This window comes from Mustela putorius, unplaced genomic scaffold (genome assembly GCF_011764305.1).
Source record: "Mustela putorius furo isolate JIRA1106 unplaced genomic scaffold, ASM1176430v1.1 tig00000785_pilon_pilon_pilon, whole genome shotgun sequence".
NCBI classification, from domain to species: Eukaryota; Metazoa; Chordata; class Mammalia; order Carnivora; family Mustelidae; genus Mustela; species Mustela putorius.
The window spans coordinates 11261205-11278753 of NW_025421480.1; the positions used below are offsets into that span (position 1 = coordinate 11261205).

General features: G+C 54.2%; 2 protein-coding genes across 2 annotated transcripts; both read left to right on the plus strand.

Annotated features, from left to right (window-relative positions):
• Positions 1 to 224: 224 nt before the first annotated feature.
• On the plus strand, positions 225 to 3276 carry LOC123393257 (protein FAM71A-like). Its single transcript, XM_045084708.1, is given in 3 exon segments — positions 225 to 1978; positions 1981 to 2689; positions 2692 to 3276. Coding segments are annotated over 3 exon segments (1653 nt in total). The 5' UTR covers positions 225 to 1241; the 3' UTR covers positions 2899 to 3276.
• Positions 3277 to 12717: 9441 nt separating this feature from the next.
• Positions 12718 to 15223, plus strand: LOC123393258 (protein FAM71A-like). Its single transcript, XM_045084709.1, is given in 3 exon segments — positions 12718 to 14540; positions 14542 to 14701; positions 14704 to 15223. Coding segments are annotated over 3 exon segments (1554 nt in total). The 5' UTR covers positions 12718 to 13311; the 3' UTR covers positions 14869 to 15223.
• Positions 15224 to 17549: the final 2326 nt, after the last annotated feature.

Below are 17549 nucleotides of genomic sequence, written 5' to 3' on the forward strand. Positions count from 1 at the left end.
TCTTCATAAAACGGGGCAGTGGGAACCGTACCAAACCTGATGGGATTCTCATGGTCGTATGCGGAGAACACGGCCTGGTGCCTAGGGGAGGCTTTTTTTTGTTTTGTTTTGTTTTGTTTTTTTTTTAATGATTTTATTTATTTGTCAGACAGAGATCACAGGTAGGCAGAGAGACAGGCAGAGAGATAGGGGAAAGCAGGCTTCCTTTGGAGCAGAGAGCCCGATGTGGGGCTGGTCCCAGGACTCTGGGAATCATGACCTGAGCTGAAGGCAGAGGCTTTAACCCACTGAGCCAGCCATGCGCCCCACAAGGGAGGCCGTTTTTAATGTCATCATTAATGGCTCTTAATGGCTGCTAGCAGCCATGTCTACTGCAATCTTATGAAGGAACAGGTTAAGGGTCAAGACTGCCAATTCTGGGTTCTTGGATAAAACGAAACCAAGAGCTCAAATGGCTCAAGCATATGCCATATACCCTGCAAGGGCATAGAGATGGATGGTGCCTCCTCCATCCATGTGGGACCCCTGCCACAGAGCCAGCCGAGAGCCGCAGGAGGGGGGCTGCACACTCTGCCAACCCATCATCTTATAGTAATTCCCATGGATTTTGTCCAGTTGCTAAATCTTCCGAATTTGGAGGAGGGGAAAAAAAAAATTCCCCACACAAAATTGTTCCATTTGAAGACATTTTTATTTGGATACCTGCCTGGGTCCCTGGCAGGGTGGGCCTGTCCTCTGTGGGGGCAATGGGACATTTGGGGGGAGGATGATGGCCCTGCCCTGAGGGGGTGTCACTAAGGGGTATGAGACAGCGTGACAGGTCACAGAGGGCAGCAGAGTATAAATAGGGCCGCTCAGGGGTGCAGGCTGAGAGAGTGCTTAGTCTCTCACCAAGACTTCAGTTTGTACTTCACACTACAAACTGCAAGCTCTTCTCGTTTTTTTAGACTGAAATCCCAGCACCCACCAGCGTCCCCTCGGTCACCCTCATCCCCCCCCCCACCCTGACCCCTGTCTCTGGGAGGTTCTGAGACAAAGCGGGGGCCTGTGGCCTGTGGCCTGTGGGGCGCGGGGTGGATTTGGGACCCCTGCCACAGAGCCAGCCGCGTGCAGCAGGAGGGGGGCTGCACGCTCTGCCAACCCAACAGAGGTCGAGGAGGAGGAGGAGCTCCAGGGACCGGCCCCCAGACCAACGCCCACCCCTCGCCGGCCCAGCCCGATTGTGCTACCAACTCAAAAACATGGAGTCTCTGACGCCTTATCACACCGCCCACAGCGCCTCCAGGGTGGGCCTGTTCAACACCGCCATGGGGAAACTCCAGCGACAACTGCGTAAGGGCGAATATGACCTGTTTAAATACGCACCCATGCTCGAAAGCGACTTTGTGCAGGTCACCAAAAGAGGGGAAGTCGTCGACGTGCACAACCGAATCCGAATGATGACCGTGGGCATCGCATCCACCAGCCCCAGCCTCCCGCTCCCAGATGTCCTGCTGCTGGCCCGCCCGGCCACCGGCTGTGAACAGTACTCCGACCAGGGCCACGCCACCAAGGGAAAAGGCCGCAAGGCTTCCACCACCCTGGAGCTCACCAGGCTCCTTCCCTTGAAGTTTGTGAGGCTTTCTGTTCACGACCGGGAAAAACAAATGCTTCGCCTCAAATTCGCCACCGGCCGCTCCTGCTACCTGCGGCTGAGCCCCCCACTGGATGCACAGGAAGACCTCTTCCCCTACTGGGAGAGCATTATCCAGGTACTGAGGCCGCCGCCGGTGCCCACTCACAGCAGAACCGACGCCGCTCGAGCAGAGGACATGCTGGACATGCCTCTGCTGGAGGACGACGACGGCAGGAACGCAGCAGGCGCAGATGTCCAAATAATCGATCAGGACCAGGTCAGTGTCCGGAGCCTCTCCGAGGGCTCTGAGGTGGCCGGGGCCACCTCTGCAGCTTTTGCTGGCGGGGAACAGACCACCCAGGGACCCCCCCAACAACCAACAGCCTGCCCACCTTCGCTGCCCCCAACTGCCCGGGGCTCTGCAGGGAGTCGGCAGCAGGGGCCACGTCCGAGGCGGCGGCCGCCGGGGAGGCCGCGGCAGCCGCGGCAGTGGCGGCGGCAGGGACAGCAGCAGAGTTCGCAGCGGGGGAGGCCGGCAGATGCCTGGCGTTCGCCGGGCCCGGAGCTGCCGGCAAGCCTGCGGGAGAAGCCGCTCGGGACGCGTCGGAAGGCCAGCTCCTCTGGGACGCGCCGAGCTCGGCGGGCAGTGGGGAGCCGGCGGGAAGGCCGCCCCGCAAGCGCCGGGAGGAGGAGCGAGCCCCCCGCACTTCCCGCCACCGCAGGGCCGCCGACAGCCGCCGCAAGGCCCGGGGGCACAAGATCGCCCCGGCGGACTCCAGCCGCTCCTTAGGCAGCCACAGAGCCGCGCGGGAGCACAAGGAGGACAAGGGCCGCAGCAGCCCGGCGCGCGGCAGGCGCGCCCCCGACGAAGGCATCAGCCACGCCCCCAGCGCCAAGGACTCCGGGACCTCCCACAAGTCGGGGCGGAGCCTCTCCGGCGGCAGCTCGGGCTCAGGCACCACCATGCTGGGCAGGATCCGCAGGTTCCTGAGGAACCTGAGAGTCAGCCTCACTGCCTGAGGCGCGCGGCCTCCCCCACACCGCAGAGACGTGCCCATGGGGGAGAAGACTGCGGACACGAGCGGTGTGGTGTGGAGGCCATCGCCCAGGCGGCGGCGAGCAGCCAGGGCTTGGAGAGCGCAGGGAGCCGGACATCTGAGGTCATGGGGGGATGGAACTTCCTAGGCCCAGATATTGGGCCGCTGGGGGACCTCTCCCAGGACACATTGAACAAAAATAAAATAAAAAAATTTTTAAAAAATGGCATGCTGCATTGTGTTTGAATTTCTAGGTCCTGCAGCCCAGTGGTGACCTCACAGGGGGGCTGCCACCTAAGACCCAAGGGTCCAGTCGAGGACCGCCCCCACCTCACACCCATGCTCAGAGCCAAAGCATCCTGCCTCAAGGCCTGTCTGGCTTGTTTCTCCGGGCCACAGTTGAAAGTATACTATGGCCCAGAAAGCTCCACCTCCCCCATTTCTCTAGTTTAATGAATGTTCCTAACCCCTGAAGGTCCATAGACAAAGAACAGGGACAGAGAAAGAATGGGGCGGGGGGGACTCCTCCTCTTTGGGGATCTGCCAGCATCTGCCAGCAGAGGGGAGCAGCAGCCTGTGCTGGCAATATTCTCAGCTAGACTGAGAACCTGTCTATACCCAGGGTATATACCAAGGAAAGAACTTGCTAAGGCGCTGAGAACGTTTATAGCAAAAAGTAGCAAAACACTGCAAGCAGCCCAAATTACTATCAGCACCACTGACAATAGAGTGGGATGTGACAGAGATAGTGTACAGCTGCATACCCCGGCCTAGCATAAACACCGATTCTGTGGCTGTCCCCTATTCCACCTGCAGAATAGTTCCAGAACAAAAAAATCGAAAGTACATGTGGTAAAACATTTTAAAAGTACATGTGGGACAAAACACAAGGGAACAGTACACGCAAAATTCAGGACAGTGTGAAAAGGCAAGACAAGATCATGAGGCGAAGACCGGGCTTTCAGTGCTGTTGGAAATGTTCTGTTGGGCCATCAGATCTCTGCAGTCTGAATGGTCCGCGAAATGCCGGGGCGGTTATGATGAAATTTCTGCTCCAGACATACCAACACCTTCCCTTACGTTTTCACTCTTATGTACGCACAAAAGTGTTTGTCTTCTGTCTGGAAGGTCTGGTCTCTTTAAATTGGGTTCTGGGTTCTTGGCATAAATTACCGACGGTACATGTAATCTCTGTTTTACACATAGGAGCACTGAAAAGTGAACTTGTTCCTACGGCACAGTGGAACCTTTGCAGAACAGTGACCCACTCCTTTATGCAAAGCATTTCCACCACTGTGTTCCCAAACTCTGCACCAAATGTGCTAGATTGAGGGGAGGGAGGGATCGAGCTGGGGGACTCTTGGTAGTGGGCCTCTGCGAGCTGGCTTTTGAATTTCGGTGAGTTCCCGGCCGTCAGCTGGTCTTCTCTCAAGAGTGCCCAGACCACCCGTGAGCGGTGTCTGGCTCCCAGACTTCCATCCCCAGCCTCTGTGTGACCTGCACCGCAGCCATAAACAGCCTGGGGTTCCAGGGACCAGTCGGGAATCTCCCTATAATCCGTTTCTCCCACCGCCACTAACTAACCTTGGGCACGGAGAAACAATTTAAAGGGGTTTGCCCTTACCAAGTCTCCCCTTCAGAGTTCAGAAAACAAATCCTTAAACTTCACGTGAGGGAGATAATCTGTTAGGTCCCAGCATCCGTGCTTGGCCCTTCAGTGGGGGAGGAGAGGAGTCTCTCCTCTTTGTGAAGGGAAGGTGGCCGTGGCCATGGGGTGGGGGCACGGAGGAGGAAGGAACGGAGCCAGGGACCCCCACACAGTCACCGTTTCCTCGGGCCGAGCAAGGTTCACAACCCCAGAATGGAGAATTATTGGAGCGAGTCCAGTTATTCTTAAAGAATACAACATGCCAAAGATTAGATACGGTTTGGCCCCGCGAGGAAAACAACCTCAGAATCATTAACCCAGGGGTGCCTGGGTGGCTCAGTGGGTTAAAGCCTCTGCCTTCAACTCAGGTCATGATCCCAGGGTCCTGGGATCGAGACCCGCATCGGGCTCTCTGCTAGGCAGGGAGCCTGCTTCCTCCTCTCTCTCCGCCTGCCTCTCTGCCTACTTGTGACCTCTCTCCCTCTGTCAAATAAATAAATAAAATCTTTAGGAGAAAACAAAAGAAGAAGAAGAAGAAGAAGAAGAATCATTAACCCAGAGCTTCAGAGAAGACTCGTTGCTATGGGGAGAGAGAATTAATAGTTGACTCGTAAGCAGCTTTTCCCTGGACTCAAGGCAGCGAAGTTACAAAAAGAGCACTTCCCATTCCTTTGACCCCCTGATTTCCACACAGGCAAGTGCAGGTAAATGCGAGTGTGGAATAAAGACATCTGCATAGCATTTGGCTGTTGAACAGCACTGGGCCCCTTAGAGTTCATTAATGATTTAAAGTTCATCTGATTGTCCCAGGTCTCCGTTTGGCAGATCAGCAAAGGGGAGGTCAGAGCATTGAAAGGACTTGCTCAAGGTGGAGGCGATGGTTCAGAGAGGGGTGAGGCAACACCTCCCACGTATCACCCACTGAGTGCTAGCTCGGCCTCCCGCGGGGAGCTGTGGCGTCGATGGGGAAAACAGGACAGGCTTGAGGAGTCATCCCAACTCTAAGTGGCAGATACAAGGAGAGACGTGCATTCAGGGCACAGGATCCATTCCGAGGAGGGGTTCCTGGGCATGGGAAGGAGTCTGAGGTCGGGGAAGGGTTCACAGGGGAATCAGCAGCTTTAAGGGCGACTAGGGCTCTGCCAGGCGGAGGAAGTATGGGGAGCTAGGGCACAGCATGGGGAGGCGCAGGTCACAGAAAAGAATGTGTGCAAAGTACAAAACCTCGAAATATCACTTGTGTTGAGCAATTACAGGCATTTCAGTACTGCTGGTTGGAGCCCAAGGGGAGAAGTGGGACGTGAGGCTGGAGAATCAGGCTGCTGGATCTTCGGGCACCTGGGGTGCTGTGTGAATGTCTGGGCCTTGGGGAGCCGTTGAAAGCCAGGGTGCACAGCTGGCGGCCAGGGGGCTGTCTGGAGACCAGCGATCCTCCAGGAAGCCAGGATTGTATTAATCCTGGCCAGAGATGAAGAAACCTAATCCTGGGTGGCGTTGGGGAAACAGAAGGGGGCAGAGTCAGGAGGTGTTGAAAAGATGGCACAGGACAATTTTCCATCCCACAGCCTGCCTGGCGGGACAGGGAGCTCGTGGCATAGGTTCAGCACTCCTCTAGAGGAGGGAGAACAGACCAAAGTGGGAAGGAGGAATGTCTTAAGATACAAAAGAGCTTCTAGGTGGCATCAGGATAAGGCAGCCAAAGGGAACTGGACAGGAGGCGACAGCTCCTTGAGCTCTTCCTTGTGCATCTGGGCAAGATGGATTCCCACAAACCCTCCTCCACTGTACAGGTAAGAGTCGCCCAGTAGAGCCCCTTGTGGCCACATCCCGGTACTACGGGCTATTGCTTGAATGGTGGGAGCCAGCACTGAGGCTAAGGGGCAGTCCCCCCCTCCCTTTGTCACATCACCATTAGCCTAATGTCAATCCCAGAGTTGAGGGGATGGGTGCGTAATGTCTCTCAACCAGGCTGCATGGCTCCCAGGGCAGGGCAATGGCAGAGTGTGGAGTGGCCACAAGACGGGTACCCTCGGAACGTGGGGGTTCCGACTCAAGGGGATAATGAGTGACCATCCAGAACAGGGGTAGGGTGGAATTAGTGTCACGGTCTCTCTCTGCAGCCTAGAAGTCATTCGAGAAACAGTTGTTGAGAGCTCCTACTATGGGCAAGATAATTCATGTATACACACACCTACCAGGAACGCAAATCAAAGTGCGGCGGTGGCCTTGGGTAGCGTATAGAAAGAGGCATCGTAGAGAAGGGAAGGTCTGAGCAGAGAGAGATGATGGAGAAAGAGGAGGACCTGGGAGCTTGGGGGTCTTGGGCGATGTTTCTAGATGACAGACAAGAACAGCGCGCCCAGGATATCGTGTGTTTAGGGGATAGGGTGGGGGAGGGTAGCGGGAAGGGGGTGAGGGTGTGTTGGGAAATGAGGCTGGAAGGGGAAATGAGACCGCGGCATAAAGCAGAGACCAGGAATGCTACATAAACCCCTGGGCCCCGTGATCTTCGTTACTGCAAATGGGACCTGTAATCCAGAAATGAAGGGCACATAGAGCTGGAATTTCCTGGAGCAGAAGAGCAAGAGAACTTACAATGTGTTACGGAAGTTCATGTTTTCCCACACTCTGTGAGTGGGTGTTTTCCCACAGGGTGTGCTGAGGAAATGATACCACTCAGCTTGGGGGCACCCGGAGGACCCAGCCAGTTGGCTTTGGCTGCCCGGGGAGCCCCATGTGATACGCCAGTACGCCATTCCAATGTTGCCGTTTCCTGCATGTGCCGTGACCTGCACAAGCTTGGGAAAGATCTTTGTAGAAATGCCCTTGCGTGCGCACAATACAGTTGGCCTCGAGGAGCCTCGGAGAAGCACCTTCCTTGGAGGGCTGGCCTCTTTCCCCCAGTTTCTGTGGCTGCTGACCACGTCGGCCCGGTTTCTTTCTCCCACGGACATAGTCACGGCCCCAGCACCTTGCCATACGCAATTTACAGGAGATTAAAGAAGGAGAACTTAAAAGCCTCCTGTCTATTACATTTCATTTAATTTTAAAAATTAATTAAAGTTTTTCATAAAACCTTTTAGAAAGTTAAACGAGTTATTTCAAGAACTATCCTTTGCTTCGAGAGCATGCCCTTCCTCCTGTTGTTCACATTTGAGCTGGAGATAGAACATCATACGAGAAGCCCCTCCCAGGTTCTCTACCACCCGGGGGAACCATTACCCTAACCTCTGACATCGGAGACTCATTTTGCTTCTTTTTCCACTTTAGGTGAATGGAATCACGTTGTATGTATTCTTTGACTCCGGGTTCTCTCCCTCAACAGCAGAGTCATGATTTTTGTGGCAACTATTCCTTCTCACAGCTATATTTCATTACAGATATATTTCATATTCGACTATTTACTGATTCATTCAGCCTTTGGTGGGTGTTCGAGTTACTTCCACTTTGGGGCTAATAAGAATAGTGCTGCTATGAACATTTATATGCAGAACTTTGGGTAAAAATATACATACATTTCTGTCAGACATATAGAAACGGAACTGAATACACACATATGTTCAGTCCCAGATGCTAATTCCAACAGTGACTGTCCCATTACTTTGCGCTCCCACCAGGAATGCGTGGGCGCTCTGCTGTTTCCCATCCTCGCCAACATGTGCTGCTTCTCACCTCTTTCCTTCTAACCGATCTGCCGGGATGGGTGCCTTTTGTCCCTTTTGTCCCATAAAAACACACTTTTTAAAAAAAAACATAGTACGGTGACCTATAGAAAATGGTAACTTTGTGGTAATGTCCTGGACAGGCAACGTGAGAAGTTGGCCTCCCAATTGTTTTGAAATCTCACACATCTCTGAGCTCTTAAAAGCCTTGTTCATACATGTTTAAGGGTTTCCCGTTTTAAGGAAGCTTGTATTTTTAGAAGCCTCTCCTGCCATCCTTTTGCTTTATAACAAACGCCCCCCCCCCCAAAACTTTGTGACCTAAAAAATGATATCTCGTAGATTGCTCTACATCAAGAATTTGGGCAGGGCTCCACTGGGAGCGGTTTCTTCTGCTCCTCATGGTAGCAAGTGAAGTGAACCAGCAGTCAGGGCTGGCGAGTCCAATCTTCACTCACGAGTCTGGTGCCTTGAGGGAGATGGCGATAAGGTGGGGTTCTCCACAGGAATGCCTACACGCGGCCTTCCTCATGGTGCTCACGGGTAGTCAGATTGGCTTCCCTCAGAGCAAATATCTCAAGATAGCCAAGTGGAAGCTGCTTCTCCCTGAGCCTCTGAAGGCACCCAACGGAACTGCTGCCACATTCTACTGGCTACAAGTGAGTCAGAAGGACAACCCCGGTTTTAGGGGAGAGAAAATGAACTTTTCCTTCTTCACAGGGCAATGACAAGACCACATTGCAGAAGCACGTGGGGGCGGCGATGGTATTGTGGCCTTCTTTGGAAAACAAGACTTGCCACTCCCTCACCTCCCCTTCTAACAATGTCCGCCAGGCCAGGATGTACCTGAGGAGCCCTGAGGTCATTGTGCCACCTCCAGGTTTCCTACCTTACCCCCCCTCCTCAACTCCCCTCTTAGGTTCTTCCTTCGTTTTACTTTATTTTCTTACCCCTTTCTTGTCCTCCCCCTTTCAGTGAATTAAACTCACAAGAACCCGCACCGGACGACTCTCGGGCCCCTTCTCCCTATCCCTCGCCACATGCCTTCAGGCTCATTGACCCCCGGCAAAGAGAGACAGTACTGGGACAGCTAGAACCACACAGCATGTCAGACCCAGAAGGATCTTGACTAATCCCAGATGTACTTTACATATGAGGAAGTTGAGGCCTAGAGAGGAGAAGGGCTTTCCCAAGGTCAGCTGCAGAGTTCTGGCCAGCACAGCAAAAGCCTAGTCCACAGTGGGTCTCAAAGCAGAAAAGCAGATCTACAACTTTTCCTTCCATTTCTGACTTCCTGGAACTAAAGCCATTTGTTTCTGTTTCTGGTCCACTCCCTCAACTTCACGAGGACATTTCGGCCTCTTGGCCAAGGGGCAAAATCAGAGAGGTCCGTCCCAGCCCTGGCCCGGGACCCAGCCTTCAGAGATGGACAGGGGGTCTTGTGGATGGACCAACTCAGGCTTAGGGCAACCAGACCCCCTCCAACCGACTGACTGGACCCAGACACAAGGGCTCCTTTCTGATGTTGAAATCCAAGAACCCTCTAAACTTGACCAGCAAGTGGCAACCAGTTCAACCAAGGCGCCCTTGCTCTTTGCCTGCACACAAAGGTATCCGTACCAGGCTAGAAATAGAAATGGGGTGCTCTGCCGCTAACATCTCTCTTCGGAGAGAGAGTAGCTTCATTCCAGGTTCAGACTCCTGTGCACATGAATGGGAGCTTGCTCCTCTGAACTCCTGCACGGTTCAAGCTAACCCCTGCGACACCAGTGTCCTGATTTTGCTGCTTTGCTTGCACATCAGGGACACTGCCCAATCTCTAAAGATCCACTTGGTGATAGCACCTGTTTACCCCCACTTTCAGGAGATAATCTAGTTTCTCTAAGGGTGGTGTGTGGAATTTCTCACATTTACCCTCTGGTTGTAGGTGTAGGTGCCACCCATCAATCAGCTGTTACGAAAACTCAAGACCGTTTTTCTCAGCTGCCACCGACAATGAATTGGAGGGGAAGGAAGTGGGTGGTGGCCATGGCCAAAAAAATTGATCCAAAAAATAACACTGGATATGGTTATTGGAACTGAAAGCTCCTTTTACCAAGTGCATTAAAAGCAGTTTAATTTTTTTCTGCGGCCACGTTTGTGTTTTGATCCTTGACTAAAAAAAGATGACTATGTATTTAGCATCAAGTTGTTTGGTTCATCTTGTTTCACATTCGACGGAGAGGGAAGGTTGGGAGGATCCGGGAGAATTATTTGGATGGGGCCTCCGCCAGAATCAGACACGGGCTTAGCCAGTGTCCTTCCATGCGGCCGCCTCCTGCTGGGGTGGTGACGTCACACTGCAGGGCCTGGAAGAGTCCAGCCTCTCTCCTGACCTCACCCTTGTCCCCTTGCCTCTCCCTGACATCTGGCCTGACACCTCTTTCCGAATCGAGCGTTCTAAAGGATTCTGGCCCCAGGGGGACTCTGGAATTAAAACTTGCACTTTCTGCCAAGAGCTAAAATGCTATTTTCCATCTTTATCCCACTTTCTCCCCATGGGCTTGGAACAAACCCTTGAAAACCCAAACCCATATTAAGCCTTTCCTCTCGCTGCATCCCCTACTCTGGTTGTGCTCAGTTTCTCTGTGTGTTCACGGATCTGCCTGAAGCCGGGACTCCGAAGAAGCCAGTTTTTTGCCCATTGAGCATCCTTCTGTGTTCTCATAGTAGCTCTAACCCCAGAAGCGTCTCAGTTTGTCTTCTCAAAAACTGCTCTCAGGAAGGAAGCTGCACCGACGCTTGAAGGGCCAGCGGAGGACGAAGGATTACAACAGCTACGATTTATGGAGCTCCACGATACGCTCAACACTTCACGTGCATTATCTCGTTGAATCCTCACGGCAGCTCTTACCCCATTTTATAGATGAGGAAATGGAAAGCTGAGTCACGCCACTGACCTTTCTAAAGGGTTCCAAGCAGGAATGGATATGTGCATTGTGGGAGAGAGAGAGAGAAACTACAACATCAAGTTTACCATCGTACCCATTGTAGAGAGAGTGAAACTCAGTACGTTCACAATGCTGTGAGACCACCCCACTATCTAGTTCCAGAATTGTCATCCCCACAAAGGAAATCCCGGTCCTGTTCATTAAGCAGTCGCTCCCTACACTCCCCTCCCTCCAGTCAGCCTCTCATGTAGCTATGGAGTTGCCTCTTCTGGAACATTTCGTCTCAATGAAATCACACAGTATGTGGCCGTTTTGCCTCTGGCTTCCTGTACTTAGCATCCTATTTTCAGGATTCATCCCTGTTGTAGCACGTAGCAGTACCTCATTTTCTTTTCACAGCTGAAGAACATCCCTCTGTATGGCTAGACCACCTTTCATTTGTCCTTTCACCTGCGGATGAACACGTGGGTGCGTTTTAACAGAAAGACCTTGGTTTTCAAGGAATGAATCCCAGATGTCGGATTTCGGGCAAAACCTCAAACCGGGAGATACGAGACTTGGGAGCAGAAAATCCTTCTGGAACTTTCAAGCAACAGTTTGGAAATCACATACTCTGCGGCTAGCTGTGTGGGAGGGGCAGTAAGGCAGGAAGGTCAAGGGTACTTGCTCCCCACAGGTGTTGCTGCTTCCAAAGCACTCCTGTTGCCCAGGGAGGCTGCTTGGCAAGCTCTTGGAATCGCAGATGACATCTCAGCACTCCCCCCGCGACCCCCACTTCCTTTCACTGGAGGAGAAGGGACGAAAACCTGGGTGGGGGTGGGGGTCTTAGGAGACAATAACCAGGTTTCCACAGATGGGCTGCTTGTGGAAGCATAAGCGAGGGGAGGAACCAAGATGCCCCCCTGTAACATTCTGCCCAGCCGCTGTCTGAAGTGGCGTCTTAGGTTCTCTCCAGAACACATACACACGCAGGGAGTCCTGCAACTTCCGACAGTGCCGCAGAAAGGTCTTCAATCAGTCTGGTTTAAAACCTGTGGCTGGCCCAAGCTTTGTGGAGCGAAGTACTATGGTGGTTCCCAACAAGGCTTTAGGATCCGATCGCTAGACCTGCCCGTGAACATGGCCTCTACGACCATTAGTTCTGTGAAGTTAGGCTGATGTCCCCTCACTCTCTTCATAAAACGGGGCAGTGGGAACCGTACCAAACCTGATGGGATTCTCATGGTCGTATGCGGAGAACACGGCCTGGTGCCTAGGGGAGGCCTTTTTTGTTTTGTTTTGTTTTGTTTTTTAATGATTTTATTTATTTGTCAGACAGAGATCACAGGTAGGCAGAGAGACAGGCAGAGAGATAGGGGAAAGCAGGCTTCCTTTGGAGCAGAGAGCCCGATGTGGGGCTGGTCCCAGGACTCTGGGAATCATGACCTGAGCTGAAGGCAGAGGCTTTAACCCACTGAGCCAGCCATGCGCCCCACAAGGGAGGCCGTTTTTAATGTCATCATAAATGGCTCTTAATGGCTGCTAGCAGCCATGTCTACTGCAATCTTATGAAGGAACAGGCTAAGGGTCAAGACTGCCAATTCTGGGTTCTTGGATAAAACGAAACCAAGAGCTCAAATGGTTCAAGCATATGCCATATACCCTGCAAGGGCATAGAGATGGATGGTGCCTCCTCCATCCATGTGGGACCCCTGCCACAGAGCCAGCCGAGAGCCGCAGGAGGGGGGCTGCACACTCTGCCAACCCATCATCTTATAGTAATTCCCATGGATTTTGTCCAGTTGCTAAATCTTCCGAATTTTTGGAGGAGGGAAAAAAAAAAAAAAATTCCCCACACAAAATTGTTCCATTTGAAGACATTTTTATTTGGATACCTGCCTGGGTCCCTGGCAGGGTGGGCCTGTCCTCTGTGGGGGCAATGGGACATTTGGGGGGAGGATGATGGCCCTGCCCTGAGGGGGTGTCACTAAGGGGTATGAGACAGCGTGACAGGTCACAGAGGGCAGCAGAGTATAAATAGGGCCGCTCAGGGGTGCAGGCTGAGAGAGTGCTTAGTCTCTCACCAAGACTTCAGTTTGTACTTCACACTACAAACTGCAAGCTCTTCTCGTTTTTTTAGACTGAAATCCCAGCACCCACCAGCGTCCCCTCGGTCACCCTCAGATCCCCCCCACCCTGACCCCTGTCTCTGGGAGGTTCTGAGACAAAGCGGGGGCCTGTGGCCTGTGGCCTGTGTCCTGTGGGGCGCGGGGTGGATTTGGGACCCCTGCCACAGAGCCAGCCGCGTGCAGCAGGAGGGGGGCTGCACGCTCTGCCAACCCAACAGAGGTCGAGGAGGAGGAGGAGCTCCAGGGACCGGCCCCCAGACCAACGCCCACCCCTCGCCGGCCCAGCCCGATTGTGCTACCAACTCAAAAACATGGAGTCTCTGACGCCTTATCACACCGCCCACAGCGCCTCCAGGGTGGGCCTGTTCAACACCGCCATGGGGAAACTCCAGCGACAACTGCGTAAGGGCGAATATGACCTGTTTAAATACGCACCCATGCTCGAAAGCGACTTTGTGCAGGTCACCAAAAGAGGGGAAGTCGTCGACGTGCACAACCGAATCCGAATGATGACCGTGGGCATCGCATCCACCAGCCCCAGCCTCCCGCTCCCAGATGTCCTGCTGCTGGCCCGCCCGGCCACCGGCTGTGAACAGTACTCCGACCAGGGCCACGCCACCAAGGGAAAAGGCCGCAAGGCTTCCACCACCCTGGAGCTCACCAGGCTCCTTCCCTTGAAGTTTGTGAGGCTTTCTGTTCACGACCGGGAAAAACAAATGCTTCGCCTCAAATTCGCCACCGGCCGCTCCTGCTACCTGCGGCTGAGCCCCCCACTGGATGCACAGGAAGACCTCTTCCCCTACTGGGAGAGCATTATCCAGGTACTGAGGCCGCCGCCGGTGCCCACTCACAGCAGAACCGACGCCGCTCGAGCAGAGGACATGCTGGACATGCCTCTGCTGGAGGACGACGACGGCAGGAACGCAGCAGGCGCAGATGTCCAAATAATCGATCAGGACCAGGTCAGTGTCCGGAGCCTCTCCGAGGGCTCTGAGGTGGCCGGGGCCACCTCTGCAGCTTTTGCTGGCGGGGAACAGACCACCCAGGACCCCCCAACAACCAACAGCCTGCCCACCTTCGCTGCCCCCAACTGCCCGGGGCTCTGCAGGGAGTCGGCAGCAGGGGCCACGTCCGAGGCGGCGGCCGCCGGGGAGGCCGCGGCAGCCGCGGCAGTGGCGGCGGCAGGGACAGCAGCAGAGTTCGCAGCGGGGGAGGCCGGCAGATGCCTGGCGTTCGCCGGGCCCGGAGCTGCCGGCAAGCCTGCGGGAGAAGCCGCTCGGGACGCGTCGGAAGGCCAGCTCCTCTGGGACGCGCCGAGCTCGGCGGGCAGTGGGGAGCCGGCGGGAAGGCCGCCCCGCAAGCGCCGGGAGGAGGAGCGAGCCCCCCGCACTTCCCGCCACCGCAGGGCCGCCGACAGCCGCCGCAAGGCCCGGGGGCACAAGATCGCCCCGGCGGACTCCAGCCGCTCCTTAGGCAGCCACAGAGCCGCGCGGGAGCACAAGGAGGACAAGGGCCGCAGCAGCCCGGCGCGCGGCAGGCGCGCCCCCCGACGAAGGCATCAGCCACGCCCCCAGCGCCAAGGACTCCGGGACCTCCCACAAGTCGGGGCGGAGCCTCTCCGGCGGCAGCTCGGGCTCAGGCACCACCATGCTGGGCAGGATCCGCAGGTTCCTGAGGAACCTGAGAGTCAGCCTCACTGCCTGAGGCGCGCGGCCTCCCCACACCGCAGAGACGTGCCCATGGGGGAGAAGACTGCGGACACGAGCGGTGTGGTGTGGAGGCCATCGCCCAGGCGGCGGCGAGCAGCCAGGGCTTGGAGAGCGCAGGGAGCCGGACATCTGAGGTCATGGGGGGATGGAACTTCCTAGGCCCAGATATTGGGCCGCTGGGGGACCTCTCCCAGGACACATTGAACAAAAATAAAATAAAAAAATTTTTAAAAAATGGCATGCTGCATTGTGTTTGAATTTCTAGGTCCTGCAGCCCAGTGGTGACCTCACAGGGGGGCTGCCACCTAAGACCCAAGGGTCCAGTCGAGGACCGCCCCCACCTCACACCCATGCTCAGAGCCAAAGCATCCTGCCTCAAGGCCTGTCTGGCTTGTTTCTCCGGGCCACAGTTGAAAGTATACTATGGCCCAGAAAGCTCCACCTCCCCCATTTCTCTAGTTTAATGAATGTTCCTAACCCCTGAAGGTCCATAGACAAAGAACAGGGACAGAGAAAGAATGGGGCGGGGGGGACTCCTCCTCTTTGGGGATCTGCCAGCATCTGCCAGCAGAGGGGAGCAGCAGCCTGTGCTGGCAATATTCTCAGCTAGACTGAGAACCTGTCTATACCCAGGGTATATACCAAGGAAAGAACTTGCTAAGGCGCTGAGAACGTTTATAGCAAAAAGTAGCAAAACACTGCAAGCAGCCCAAATTACTATCAGCACCACTGACAATAGAGTGGGATGTGACAGAGATAGTGTACAGCTGCATACCCCGGCCTAGCATAAACACCGATTCTGTGGCTGTCCCCTATTCCACCTGCAGAATAGTTCCAGAACAAAAAAATCGAAAGTACATGTGGTAAAACATTTTAAAAGTACATGTGGGACAAAACACAAGGGAACAGTACACGCAAAATTCAGGACAGTGTGAAAAGGCAAGACAAGATCATGAGGCGAAGACCGGGCTTTCAGTGCTGTTGGAAATGTTCTGTTGGGCCATCAGATCTCTGCAGTCTGAATGGTCCGCGAAATGCCGGGGCGGTTATGATGAAATTTCTGCTCCAGACATACCAACACCTTCCCTTACGTTTTCACTCTTATGTACGCACAAAAGTGTTTGTCTTCTGTCTGGAAGGTCTGGTCTCTTTAAATTGGGTTCTGGGTTCTTGGCATAAATTACCGACGGTACATGTAATCTCTCTGTTTTACACATAGGAGCACTGAAAAGTGAACTTGTTCCTACGGCACAGTGGAACCTTTGCAGAACAGTGACCCACTCCTTTATGCAAAGCATTTCCACCACTGTGTTCCCAAACTCTGCACCAAATGTGCTAGATTGAGGGGAGGGAGGGATCGAGCTGGGGGACTCTTGGTAGTGGGCCTCTGCGAGCTGGCTTTTGAATTTCGGTGAGTTCCCGGCCGTCAGCTGGTCTTCTCTCAAGAGTGCCCAGACCACCCGTGAGCGGTGTCTGGCTCCCAGACTTCCATCCCCAGCCTCTGTGTGACCTGCACCGCAGCCATAAACAGCCTGGGGTTCCAGGGACCAGTCGGGAATCTCCCTATAATCCGTTTCTCCCACCGCCACTAACTAACCTTGGGCACGGAGAAACAATTTAAAGGGGTTTGCCCTTACCAAGTCTCCCCTTCAGAGTTCAGAAAACAAATCCTTAAACTTCACGTGAGGGAGATAATCTGTTAGGTCCCAGCATCCGTGCTTGGCCCTTCAGTGGGGGAGGAGAGGAGTCTCTCCTCTTTGTGAAGGGAAGGTGGCCGTGGCCATGGGGTGGGGGCACGGAGGAGGAAGGAACGGAGCCAGGGACCCCCACACAGTCACCGTTTCCTCGGGCCGAGCCGAGCAAGGTTCACAACCCCAGAATGGAGAATTATTGGAGCGAGTCCAGTTATTCTTAAAGAATACAACATGCCAAAGATTAGGTACGGTTTGGCCCCGCGAGGAAAACAACCTCAGAATCATTAACCCAGGGGTGCCTGGGTGGCTCAGTGGGTTAAAGCCTCTGCCTTCAACTCAGGTCATGATCCCAGGGTCCTGGGATCGAGACCCGCATCGGGCTCTCTGCTAGGCAGGGAGCCTGCTTCCTCCTCTCTCTCTCCGCCTGCCTCTCTGCCTACTTGTGACCTCTCTCCCTCTGTCAAATAAATAAATAAAATCTTTAGGGAGAAAACAAAAAAAGAAGAAGAAGAAGAAGAAGAAGAAGAAGAATCATTAACCCAGAGCTTCAGAGAAGACTCGTTGCTATGGGGAGAGAGAATTAATAGTTGACTCGTAAGCAGCTTTTCCCTGGACTCAAGGCAGCGAAGTTACAAAAAGAGCACTTCCCATTCCTTTGACCCTCTGATTTCCACACAGGCAAGTGCAGGTAAATGCGAGTGTGGAATAAAGACATCTGCATAGCATTTGGCTGTTGAACAGCACTGGGCCCCTTAGAGTTCATTAATGATTTAAAGTTCATCTGATTGTCCCAGGTCTCCGTTTGGGCAGATCAGCAAAGGGGAGGTCAGAGCATTGAAAGGACTTGCTCAAGGTGGAGGCGATGGTTCAGAGAGGGGTGAGGCAACACCTCCCACGTGTCACCCACTGAGTGCTAGCTCGGCCTCCCGCGGGGAGCTGTGGCGTCGATGGGGAAAACAGGACAGGCTTGAGGAGTCATCCCAACTCTAAGTGGCAGATACAAGGAGAGACGTGCATTCAGGGCACAGGATCCATTCCGAGGAGGGGTTCCTGGGCATGGGAAGGAGTCTGAGGTCGGGGAAGGGTTCACAGGGGAATCAGCAGCTTTAAGGGCGACTAGGGCTCTGCCAGGCGGAGGAAGTATGG